At 46.8% G+C, this 13,248-nt stretch overlaps 1 protein-coding gene across 2 annotated transcripts in view; it reads right to left on the bottom strand.

Annotated features, from left to right (window-relative positions):
- LRP2 (LDL receptor related protein 2) overlaps positions 1-12,627 on the bottom strand; it is a 196,404-nt gene extending 183,777 nt beyond the window's left edge. For both annotated transcript variants that reach the window (XM_055307717.1, XM_055307718.1), the window contains exon 1: positions 12,387-12,627. In XM_055307717.1, coding sequence (XP_055163692.1) covers positions 12,387-12,465 — 79 coding nt within the window. In that variant the 5' untranslated portion in view covers positions 12,466-12,627. The remainder of the gene's footprint in view (positions 1-12,386) is intronic.
- Between the last annotated feature and the right edge of the window lie 621 nt (positions 12,628-13,248).

Here is a 13,248-nt window from a genome sequence, read left to right as displayed (position 1 = left end):
AATGTCAGACAGATAAGCACTCCAAAATATTTATAATTGTTTTTAGCTCATTCCTGCAACTTCACTACCCATTTGCACATGTAACTGAGCCATTCCTCTGCTTCTAACTTACTTGGTCATGGTTGCATGTGGAGTCTTCAAAATAATGGGATCTGGAATGAGAAAGATTGTGCCCACAGGACAAGTAGCCATGGGCATTTTTCAGCAGTCTGAGCCTTCTTTGGTTGAGCCCATTTTTCCTTCATTCATCAGGAACAAGACCTATGAATGTCCTGGCTTGACGTGTGATGTTCTTTCCACCATAGTCCACGCCGCCTCCCTGAGTTGGGAAACCACTCCCCTCTTCAAAGAGGCCCTTTTGTCTGATCAAGGCTGTTTTCACTGTGCTGTGGTCTCAGACAGCTTTCTTTTGTGTTGTTTAAACACAGAATGACAGTCCACTCACATAGTGTCTAAAAACTTTGCCTTATCTTTGTATAAAAGCTACTGTACCAAATCTGTCCTAATAAAATAGCAGAAAGACCCATTCTGTAGGTACAGAGGATTCTCACAGGGTTACCAAGTGTCTAAGTTAAAGTCAGAAAAGTTAGAGAGACTGATGCAGAATCAGCTACTCTCAAATGCATTGGGAATCATCAGTAGTTGGGGTCAGCGAGGCGGAGGAAAGGAGAGAGTCAAATGGAAAGAAACAGCGTTGCTAAGCCACTTGTTTTGATAGAGATAGCAATTTTTTTTCTTCATTGGGTCTTTGATGGGGCCCCCAGGGGCCTGGGGTAATTAAGGGCTGGCAATACCAGGGACATGGTGAGGAGTTGAGGATGCCCCTTCTTAGCTTTAGAGTTAGTTCATGATGGCATTTATTCATTTGTTCAACTTATACTTATTTTTTTACTCCTATTCTGGATACTAGGAATAAAGCAATGAACAAGAGATAAAAATCCTTGCCCAAAAATCCCTGCCCTCATGAAATTGAGATATTAGAGAAGGGAGGACGGTATTAAATAAATAAATAAATAAATAAATTACATTTTGTCAGATGGTGAGAAGTGCAATGAAGAGAGTTAATCAGGAAAGAATTGGAGAAGGTGACCTATAAGCAAAGACCTTTAGGAGGCAAGGAGCAAGTTATGCACAATTGGAGGCAAGAGTGTTCAGGAAGAGAGAAAGCTAGTAGAGAAGCTGTCAAGTACTCATTATGCGGGGGGTGGGGGGTAGGAGGGAAGCAAGAATTGTTTCCATGCCTAGAGCACTGTGAGTGGGAGAGAGGAGAAAGAGGTGAGGTCAAGGAAGTGATGTGAAGGCCAGATGGTTAGGGAACTGTAGGCCACTGTAAAGATTTGGACTCTCTTTACAAGATGGAAAAAGATGGTAGACCTAGAACTGGGTCATCACATGTCCCCTCCAAGGACTTTCTACATTCACTCAGCTCCTTTGGGGTCCACCTCAGTTATAAAAGGGCACCTTGCCCAAGGTCATGTCCTTTGTGGGGCAGGCCACATCTAGTACCTGCAGAAGGCCATTTCAGCCTGACACAGAACACCCACAGCCAACTCTTGCTCCAGAGAGTCCCCACTAAGTTGACTGAGGCCTTCTCACAGTTGTGTGTTTTTTTAAGATTTTATTTATTTATCTGAGAAACAGAGCGCACAAACAGGGTGATAGGCAGAGAGAGAAGCAGACTCCCTGTGGAGCAGGGAGCCCTGAGCAGGGCTCCATCCCAGGACTCTGGGATCATGACCTGAGCTGAAGGCAGACACTTAACTGATTGAGCCACCCAGGTGCCCCCTTCTCACAGTTTAACTTCTTCCTCTGCTATTCCTGCTTCTTCCTTTCTCTTCAAAGACTATGTCTATTAAGATGTCTATTAAGTGATCTTAATAGACATCTTTTACTCCGAACTCCATCTCAGCGTCCGCTTCTGGACAACCCAACTTGTGTGTGACCGAAACCACTGGAGCTTTTGAGCAGAGGAGTAACACATTCTGACTGATGTTCTAAACAGGTGCTGAGAGTAGACAGAAGAGGGACAGAAGGGAAGTGAGGTGATCAGTAAGGAAGCTATTGCAATAATCTTAAGAGCTGACTGTGACTTGGACCAGGGTGGTAGCAATAAACATGGTGAATAGTGGATTTCATATACAATTTGAAGGTTAAAACAGTGGGATTTTCTGATGGATAGGATGTGAGGTATAAAAGAAAAAGAGGAGTCAAACCAGAGCCCAAGGTTTGGAATCTGAGCAAGGATGGACCAGCCATTTACAAAGATGGAAAAGTCTAGAAGAAAGTAGGTTTGGGCATTAATGAAAATCAGAGTTCAGTTTTGAACATAAGTCTAAGAGGACTATTAGACAGCCAGACAGGTATGTCAAATAAGCAGTTCGATATACGAGTCTGGAGTTTAGGGTATTGGTCTGGATTAGATTCATAAATTTGGAAGTTGTCAACATAGAGAGCCATGAGACAGGATGAGTTTCCAAAGAAGTAGTATATAGATAGAGATGAAAAATAGTCTCCAAAGATAGACAGGAACGAGAGGGAGATATCAAAAAGACAGCAAGCAGAGGCCAGCGAGGAAAGATGAAAACCAAGAAAATGAGATTTCTTAAAAGCCAAATTATGTGTTTCATGGAGGAAGGCAGGATACACTGTGTCCGATGCTGTTGCCCAGTTAAATAAAACAACTGAGAATGGATTATTGGATTTAACAGCATGGTGTTACTAGTGACCATGGCAAAAGACGTATCTCTTAAAGGTGGGAGCAAAAATTTGATGGGACGTATTTGAGAAAAATTGGGGGAGGGAAATTGTAGTGAATGTAGACAAGTCTGGGAAGGAATTTTGACATAAAGAGGGACAGAGAAATAGGGTGACAGAAAGGAATGTGGGGCAAAGAGAGCAGTTAGCGAGAGATGAGATAGAAATCAATCTAGAACATGAATGAACTGCTTGAACTTAAGAGCCTGGAAACTTCATTTACAGTAACAGGAGGGGAGATATATAGACAGAATAAATGTGGGTGATGATGGCTGAGTTATGGGGGTTTGTGGAGCTCTCTTCTGATTGCTTCTATTTTCACATTTATAAGAAGCAATGTCAGGGCGCCTGGGTGGCTCAGTCGGTTAAGCATCTGCCTTGGGCTCAGGTCATGATCTCAGGGGCCTGGGATCAAGCCAAGCTTCCAGCTCCCTGCTCAATGGGGAGTTGTGTCTCCCTCCCACTCTCCTGTGCTCACTCTCTGTCTCTTAAATAAATAAATAAAAACTTAAAAGAAGAAGAAGGAGGAGGAGGAGGAGGGGAAGCAATGTCATCTGAGATAAGGGGGTTTTGGCAGTTTGAAGAAAGAGGAGATGTAAGGAAATAGGAAAGCAAATGGCCTAGCCAGGAAGCAGGTCTGAGGTTGAGATTAGTTTCATAATTTTTTTTAAGATTTTTATTTATTCATGAGAGACACACAGAGAGAGGCAGAGACATAGACAGAGGGAGAAGCAGGCTCCCCATGGGGAGCCTGATTCGGGACTGGATCCAAGGACCCTAGGATCACGCCCTAAGACAAAAGCAGACGTTCAACCACTGAGCCACCCAGGTGTCCCTAGTTTCATAAATGTACAATTAGACCAGGCAACATAGTTTTTTGTGTGTTTTTCTCCTGCCACATTTAATATAATTAAGACACAAACAGTGGCCCTAGGGAGATGCTGTCATGTTGGCCAGGAAAGGAGATGGCCAGGAATGGAGGTAGTACTAGATGTGAAAGAGTAGTTTTCCTTTCCTGTAGCTACTTTGTAATATCCTCATGCAAAACAAAGTATGGATTTAACCAAGTATACTTAACTGCCACTGGACGGGATTTACAGTGGCAAGTCAGTATACCTTTAGTTACAAAACTAAAAAATGAGAAGGCTATCTAGATCAGTTGTTCCAAAATTGTCTGGCCGTCAGAATCAACTGGAAACTCTGTAAAACCAGATGTCCATACTCCTGATTTAGTAAGTATGGGTTTTAACCTAAGAATCTACCTGCCTTTTAAAGCTCCCTAGGTGATTTTGATGATATACCAAATTGGGAGAGCTAGCTGACTTCTATTTAGGGTCCCTAGAAATTATAGCATTCTGTAAGCCGTGGTGAAATAATGCTTGAGAACATAACCAAAATCTCACAGTTGAATTGCCCCCTAGATACGATCAAGAAAACATGTAGCCCCATTTGCTCTGGCAGCTATAATGTAACAATAGGGGAAGCTGGACTGAAAACAAAGCTGAAACCTAGAAGAGAGTAGAGTCAAGAAAAACACAAAGAAAGAGAACTGGAGCCCTGACTGCACCTCACCTGAACCCCACTCTGCCTCAGAATTTTCTACTTACATGAGCCAATAAATACCCCTTATTGTTTAAGCCGGTTTGAGATGGGTGTTCGGTTTCTGGTTTCTTGCAACAAAAAGTATCCTCCACACCCTTCCCCACATCAAAATTAAACCAGTGTGGAAGCACATGCTGATATTTTCTCCTCTACGTTAGTGAGATTAAAATATGTCTAAGATTGACATATTCCAGATTTTAAAGACTTCATTCTTAAATTCAACTTTGAGAATTTTCTTATGAAATAAGTGATTTTGATTTTTCAGCCTTTACTCAGAAAAGCTTCTCCTGGGATCCTTGGGTGGCGCAGCGGTTTAGCGCCTGCCTTTGGCCCAGGGCACGATCCTGGAGACCCGGGATCAAATCCCACGTCAGGCTCCCGGTGCATGGAGCCTGCTTCTCCCTCTGCCTATGTCTCTGCCTCTCTCTCTCTCTCTCTCTCTGTGCGACTATCATAAATAAATAAAAATTAAAAAAAATTAAAAAAAAAAAAGAAAAGCTTCTCCTTGTTAATGAGATAAAAACCAAAAATTGGGACCAAGGTGACAAGCAAACCTGACATAAGACAGGATGTTTCTATATGGAAATTCAAGAAAGTCTAACATAACAGAATTGTAGCTACTGCCTTCTTCCCCTTTTCCACATTTCCTTAACACCTGCTGGACCATCAAAAGTAGGTATGTTGTTACTTAATGCCAATCAGTACATCAGCGAGTAAAGGCTTATTGTCAAAGTTACTAAGAAAGAATCTTTGCGTGTTATTGACTGATAGGACATAAACTTAAAGGAGACCTCTGGGATTGCTTACAAACTTGCATCTCAAGATCTGGACAATAAACAAGCCATTGTATCCATGGTAACAGTGACTTAACTTTTCAATGCACAGAATGGTAATTACATTTCCTCCTTTCATTCATTTCTCCCTTTTCCCAATAACCTTGGGGGTCAGGCATGACCTGAGGGCTAATGACTAAAAGCATAGAGCTTTCAACAGGAAACTTCACATCGTCTAACCTGACACCTTCTCAGAAAGACTTACTTCCTTGCATTGTGTTTTGGCCCTGTCCTAAGTCAGAAGTACCCATCTTTTTTTTTTAATTTTTTTTATTTTTATTTATTTATGATAGTCACACAGAGAGAGAGAGAAAGAGAGGCAGAGACATAGGCAGAGGAAGAAGCAGGCTCCATGCACCGGGAGCCCGACGTGAGATTCGATCCTGGGTCTCCAGGATCGCGCCCAGGGCCAAAGGCAGGCGCTAAACCGCTGCGCCACCCAGGGATCCCAGAAGTACCCATCTTACTTTTGGAATTACAACGTTTCTAGTTTCTCGACACATGCTATTAGAAATCAGACTTAAGGACCAGCAAAATAACCATCAGCATAGAGTGCATATAGTTGGCATTTCTGAATTATTCCAGGCAGGTGTGAAAGACACCTGCTCTACCATTTATAGGAGCAGTCCTTAGGTTAGATGCTAAGGACTCTTGGATTTGCACCAAGATGCACTCTGCCTCCACCGAAGCATTTTAATATGTCTCCAGAGCCTCCTCTCTTCTTTCTTTCCACCCCATTCTCAGATCCAAGGCCTCCTGCCTGGAAAAGGGACAAAGTCGTAAGAATATAAACAAGAAAGCAGAGTTAGTTGGGAAAGGAAATAGAGCCTAGGATTCAAGGAAAAATGAAATCATACAATGGACTCAAGAGCTCCTGTATTCTGCTCTTTCAGCTCATTTTCCAGAACTTTCCTGTTCATCACAAAGGTCTGCTCCAAATAAGAATTCCTTTTTTTTTTAAGTTTTTATTTATTTATTAATGAGAGACACACACACACACACACACACACACAGAGAGAGAGAGAGAGAGAGAGAGAGAGAGAGAGAGAGAGGCAGAGACACAGGCAGAGGGAGAAGCAGGCTCCATGCAGGGAGCCTGACGTGGGACTCAATCCCGGGTCTCCAGGATCAGGCCCCAGGCCGAAGGCGGCGGTAAACTGCTGGGCCATCGGGGCTGCCCTAAATAAGAATTTTTTAGGTCACAAGTAAACCTTCTAGAAGTTCTTCTTTCTCCTGTTCTCCTAAACTTAAAGTTGCAACGTGATCACATGAACACAGAGCATCACATCTTTTCCCTTAATATTTCCAATACTTTTGCCCCTTCAATTCATTGAGCTATCCCAGGACTGCCTGCTCTTGAGAAATTTCTATATCCTTGTCAGTCTGTCCTCATGTATAAAATAAGATAACATCAGTTGGTTTTACCTGATAAGGTGTCCTAGATACGTGTTGTTTTTGCAGCCCAGTTTCTGACCATCTGGTAGCCCTACACCAAATTCCCTCTGCAGTCCAACCTCAGTCCATGACTTCAGGGACCAAGCATATGATCCAAGCCTAAGCCATGGGCACACTTCATGCTATGGATACAATGATTCGTTCTCCATTTGAGTTTGACCTAGGCAGAGCCCAAGATGCAACTGAGACTTTTCCTGGGAACAATTAAGACAAAAACTCTTGCTCTTTCCTAATGGACATGACATGAAAGGATGTGGGCCCAGGAGCCATGACAGCCATCTTAGACCATTAAAGATAACACTTGAGAAAAGAGTCATCTCAGAGTCAGGAGATAGAGAAACCATATCATCCTGACATAGGCTGAGGCCCCATTTTATATTAGATTGAGCCAAAAGAAACTGCCAATATTTTGGCTGTCTAGAAAAACAGCAATCCCATTTGGTTCAACCTAATAGCTGTATATTTTCAATTGTGTCTTTCAATAAACTTCCTTCATGGTTCCAGGCAGTTTAGATTTTGGTCATTTACAAACATAAGAGTCTAGACTAATATATAAAGTTGTAGCCACTAAAATGATATACCAGCATGCATGGATGCAAAAGACCACTTGTGTAAAAAAAAAAAAAAAAGAAAAGAAAAGAAAAGAATGGGACACCTGGGTGGCTCAGTGGTTGAGCATCTGCCTTCAGCTCAGGGTGTGATCCTGGGGTCCTGGGATTGAGTCCCTCATCGGACTCCCCAGGGGGAGCCTGCTTCTCCCTCTGCCTATGTCTCTGTCTCTCTCTGTGTCTCTCATGAATAAATAAATAAAATCTTGAAGAAGAGGAAATCAAGATAATATATTCTTCTCGAGTTCAAAAAAAAAAAATTAAGTTCTTGGGGCACCTGGGTGGCTCAGTGGTTGAGCGTCCACCTTCAGCTCAGGTCATGATCCCAGGGTTCTGGAATCGAGTCCTGCATCAGGCTCCCCACGAGGAGTCTCCTTCTGCCTATGTCTCTGACTCTGTGTGTGTGTGTCTCTCATGAATAAATAAATAAAATCTTTTAAAAAATTAAGTTCTTAAAGAGATTAATAAAGATGGATAGAATTATATGTGAGACCTCACAACCTAGAAAACATTTCACACTCTTCTCATTTAATTGGCATAACTACCTTGTCAAGATTTAAACCCAGATCCTGTAACTCTAAAATTTCACACTCTTCCCACTTCATTTCACAATGCTGAGATTATTAAAAAAAAATCACTTAGGAAACATTTGCATGGACCCCAAGAGAACACATGAAGCATCAAAGAAATGTCTCTGATAATTCAATACAACAACCAATCTGATCATGTTAAAGAAACAGCCCAAAACTCAGGCTGAAATATGTCAAATCTTTCTAACATTGCTGAGATCTTAGCCGGGTTTCCTAGAAACTAGGCTCTCAATATCAGTATTTTTAAATGACGATTAAAATTTTTTTTAACTAAACACTTTTTATTTAGTAGAATAAAACCTGTCAGTGTTCTTGGAGTGCCTGCTTAGACAACACGGACAATGATTAACAAGACCTAGCAATTACTTTGAATTAAGACTAGAAACCTATTCACGTAGCAGTCTGTACTATGAAACCCAGAGACCTTAGGAATGTGCTTTGATGGCCCAAGATTTTGAAAAACAGATCCAGAAGTATGATCTTTGAAAATTGGAGCACTGATATGGCATAAATTCTGGACCAAACTGAAAGCACATGGTACATGGCTGTATTAACCTATCCTCTTAAACTTGAGATTCTTCTTAAACCTGAGACATGTGACCTATCCAATTTTTTAAGAGGATTGGCCAAGGTGATCTTTTCATCATACTTGGCCTCATATGACAGGTCAGGATCAACAGAAAAACAATCTAGAGGCCTCCTCAACCAACCAGGCTGAGGACATTCTAAGTAAGTGTATCTTAAAATGATCAATTAGAAAGACACAAAGAGGAGATGGGGTTTAGATCTTAGCTCTAACCTCTGGCCACATGACCTTAGGAAAAGGACTTCACCTCCCCCCTTTCACTCCTTTCAATTCCCTCTCCTCTCCTCCAGGGTTTAGTTGCTTATCTATAAAATAATGCAAGTAGACCAGCTGATAGCTAAGATTGCCTCCATCTGTAAGAGCCTAAATTTCCATTAAAACAGAATAGGCACAAGATTGAAAGGAGTTTGAGCAAAAGCCCTACAAAAAACTGGCTAGGAAGAACTTCAAGCAGAGAAAAAGAAGCCAACTGCTGTGAAATAAGACCAGCAGGGGCAGTATCAGAGTGTAATAGGACCAAAATGTTGCATGCTTGTTACTGGCCCCATCATCCTTTTTTATTTCTTTTTTTAAGATTTTATTTATTTATTCATGAGAAACAGAGAGAGAGAGAGAGAGAGAGAGAGAGAGAGAGAGGCAGAGACACAGGCAGAGGGAGAAGCAGGCTCCATGCTGGGAGCCCGACATGGGACTCAATCCTGGGTTTCCAGGATCACGCCCTGGGCTGAAGGCGGCACTAAACCACTGAGCCACCCAGGCTGCCCCCCATCATCCTTTTAAATATATAAACTTTACCTGAAGATGTAATTGTCATAAAGCTGACACTATGAAAGGCATAACCAAGTTTCTATTGGAGGAAAGACTAGAACTTTGTTTAAATCGATACCATTCTCTCAAAAAAACTTCCAGTCATATCCTGGGATCTGGGAATTCCTCAAAGAAATGTTAGTGAAAAATGCCTAAATGTGCACTTAGAAATTAGAAATATGAATAGTAAGCAAAAAAAAAAAAGTGTTACTTTCAGTGTCGGTCAATGTAATATTTGCTGCCATTTACGATCATTGTCTAGAGGCCTTACATGTTAAGCACTTTTATCTCTTTATGTTTTAATAAAATGCCATGGAACAGATTCTCCGGTTATCACATCAATTTTGCAGATGAACAATCTGAGCCATGAAAGTTTAGTGACTTCCCCAGGGTGACACAGCTGGAAAGTGGTAAAGTCATTGCTGGAACCCTGACCACTTGACTCCAGAGTTCAGGCTCTCCCAATTTTTCTTAAAAGCATTATACAAAATATGAAGAAAATACAAATAATTTTAGCTATGGATATGCTATAATTTTTTTTTAAGACTAACCATAAAATACCCAGAGCTCTGTCCCAATTTCTAATGATGCAAAAACTCTGCGGGAAGATCTTACCTAAAACGTATGCTAAAATAAGGACAGTGTCCTCACACTTTACAGCAGGATAAGTCAATACAACAAGAATCTAGAAATCTCCTTAACCTTCCAGGCTGAGGCTATCCAGAGGACAAGTAGGAAGACTGAGAGTGAGGATACTTGGGGTCAGGTGATAGATACTTGGGGTCAGGTGACAGAAACCTGAAAAGAATTTCTGGAAAAAAAAAATATCCAGAGTTATGGCACAGCAGGTAGATTTTTACCTTTTGTGGCAAAGATTGTAAAATGCCACTCAGCTTCTTTAGTAACCTCACGCATGGGTAGTAACCCAGGGAGCGTGACATTTTTAGTACAAAAGAAAAGAGACAGGCAGATAGAGGAGCGAGTCACCTACCAGGGCGGTTAAATTATAGCCTCTGGACTCAGAATCCCTTGGATTAGCCTCCCAGCTTTGCCCTTTTCTAGCAGTATGACCCAGGGCACATTACTTCCCACCAGTAAAATGCGGAGAGTAAGAACACTTACCATCAAAGTGGTATTATAAAGATTAGTAAGTATAAAGCACTTAAAACAGCATCTGCCACAAATAGAAGTGTCTGATATGCAACTCTTACCGCACATATTATCATTACATATTATTACAGAAGACGGAAGAGTGAGTGCAGTTTATTTGGTGACTAAACCACCAGTCCAGGGGAGAAAATGTCAGTTTTCGTTCTATGGGGACAATCCAGATGTATCCCAGATGAATGCGGACAAGATTTCCCCTTGCCAGGCACTGACAGGAACATATAGTAAATCCTATGGCTAGATCTAGGACGCAGGATGTATATCACCCGAAGCGCGGCGGCAAAGCCTCCGCAGTAATAATAAATCCTCTCTCTGTGTTACCAACACTGAGAAAAAAAAAAAAAAAAAAGGTGTTCAAAGCAAGAATTATTAACGGTCTCCCCCTGCCTCCCCTCCCTTTCCAAAGATCTTTTTTTTTTTTTTTTTTTTTTTTTTTACAAGACCAGTGGGGTTTGTTGGCGTTTCCAAACTTCTTCCCAGGAAGTCTGAAATGGGTACTGCTAGGAGTTGCTGTATAATTACTTAGTTGATTCCCTCTAAGGAGCTTACGCTAAGAATTGAGGAAAGAAAGCAGATTAACCATCTGAATACAAGCCACGGCCCATCCACAAGCTTTCCCCTCTCTCCGCCATAGATGGGGGGGGGGTTCTACAGTCCCCACCCATCAACCCCAATATGTGATCCAGGGAAATCAATTTATTGCTTGGGCTAATCCTACCACAATAGGGGTTTCATTTTCATTGTAGGGCAATTAAGTTGTCGGACGGGAAGGAAGGAGCAGGAGGGGGGAAGGGGTGGGGGGAGAGCGCTCCCATCCGCACAGACAGATTAGCCCCCGCGCAGGCAGCGGCGTCCGCTCTGTCTGTCTGGTGGTCGGTCACACGCAGCTCGGGGCCGCTACCTAGCAACGCGAAGCCCGCAGCGAGCTCGCCGCCCCCGGCCGCCTCCGCGCGCTTCCCATTCATCCCCGGCCGCCCCCGCCCCGCCCCGCCCCCGCCCCCGCCCCCGCCCCCCAGGAGCGCGCCGCTCGGCCGCTCCAGTCCCCCTCTCCCGCTCGCTCCTACTCTCTTCTCTCTCCCCCTTTACTCCTTTTTGCCCCCTCCACGTCTTCCTCCCTTTCTTTGCTCTGCCCGTCGCTGTAAACTCGTAAACCTCTGACAACTTGAGAGGCTTTCTCAAGGGCTTCCTACCAGAAACTTCCTCCATTCGAGCCCTGAAAACTCCGGGCGCGCAGACGCGGCCTCATTCAGCAACACAAAAGCCCCCCCAGCCCCCCACCCCACCCCGGCTGAAAAGGGAAACCCCTCAAGAAAACGCCCCAGCGGCGGTGCGGCTCTCGGCGCCAATCCCGCCTCCCGGCCTTATCTGGGCTCGTAAAGCATCTGTAAGGAGACGCGGTCCCTGGAGGGTGGCCGCGGGACCTAGCCTCGCCGGGAGGGGGCTGCTCCGGCGGGCGGAGCGCGGCAGGTGGCGGGGGGCGCGCCGGGCAGCGCCGCGGGGATCGCGGGGATCGCGGGGATCGCGGACCCCCCCGGCCCGCGCCCCCCGCCGGGGGCCTCCGCGCTCGCCCAGCCCACTGCGCGCCGGCCGGGGGGACCCCAGCCCCCGGGCTCCAGCTGCACAGGGGCTCCCGACAGGGTCGGGGGAAAGTCCCGCCGGAACAAAGACGGGGTCCCCGCGGGGTGCGCTGTCACCGAAACCGGCCCGGCTGCTTTCTCAGGTTTGCGGCCGCTCGGATGCCGGGCGGGCGGGCGAAGGAGGGCTGCTCCCGCCGGCCCCCGGCGGAGCAACCTGAGCGCCCCGGCGGGAGCCGCCCGGGGGCCGCCGCCCTGCCCCGGCCCCCGCCCGGCCGCGGTCCCCGCAAGTGCGCTCGCGGACTCGGGCCGCCGCCGCCGCCGCCGCCGCCGCCGCCGCCGCCGCCGCCGCCGCCGGGCGGGGGGGGGGTGCCGGGCTGTGCGCGGAACTCGGGCGGGCAGGCGCTTACCTTGGCCACCGGCCGGCGCCAGGCAGGCGGCTAGGGCCAGCAGCAGCGAGCACGCCACGGCCGGCGCCCCGCGCTCCATCCCCGCGCCGTCCGGGCCCGGCCTCGCCGTTCCTTCCCCGGGAGGTGGGCGCGCGGAGCCCGCCGCAGCCGCCGCGCCTCTGCCCGCGAGCGCTCCCGGAGGCCTGCGCCTCGGCCGGCTGCTAGCGGCGGAAAGCCGGGCCCGGCGCCCGGGGCATCCCGTTTTCTACCCGCGCCAGTCCCCACCCTCCGGACCGCGCAGAAAGCCCCGGAGACCCGGCCGCCCCGGAACTAGCATGCGGGAATCCGGCGGGGCAGGCCCCCTGCCGCCCGGCCCGCCCCCTGCGCGTCGCGGCGCCGGCAGCGCGAGGGACTCGAACACACGTGCGCTCGCACTCGCACACGTCCTCACACCGCGCCACACACACAGTAGCGCACTCCCCTCCCTCACCGTCACGCCACCTGACAGTCCCTCTCGCACGCTCGCTGGCGTGCCGGCACGCACAGTCCGAGGCCGCACACGCCCGCGCGCGCGCATCCCACACTCGCGCCAACACCGACACGTGCACGCACACTTCAGCTGCGCTTGCAGCGTCTGCACACCCCTCGCAGTCTCACGCTCACGGGCGAGCGCTCGCCCGACACTTGCACGGGCAAGCGGCGCCCCAGCCTCCCCGCGAAGAGGTCCGCGAGGCAGCCCGTAAAAGGAAGAAAAATAAGAGGAGGAAGGGAGGGGGGGACGGAATTAGAGGGTCTAAGAGCCTGCGGGGGGGGGGACTTGTGACCATTCTCTAGCCTGAAATCCCTAGGCTTCTTGGACGCCCCGGCCCCCCCCCCAATAGAG

This window comes from Nyctereutes procyonoides, unplaced genomic scaffold (assembly GCF_905146905.1).
Source record: "Nyctereutes procyonoides isolate TBG_1078 unplaced genomic scaffold, NYPRO_anot_genome, whole genome shotgun sequence".
In the NCBI taxonomy this organism is placed as follows: domain Eukaryota; kingdom Metazoa; phylum Chordata; class Mammalia; order Carnivora; family Canidae; genus Nyctereutes; species Nyctereutes procyonoides.
The sequence above is the reverse complement of the archived record's forward strand: the minus strand, read 5'-3'. Positions and strand labels throughout refer to the sequence as shown.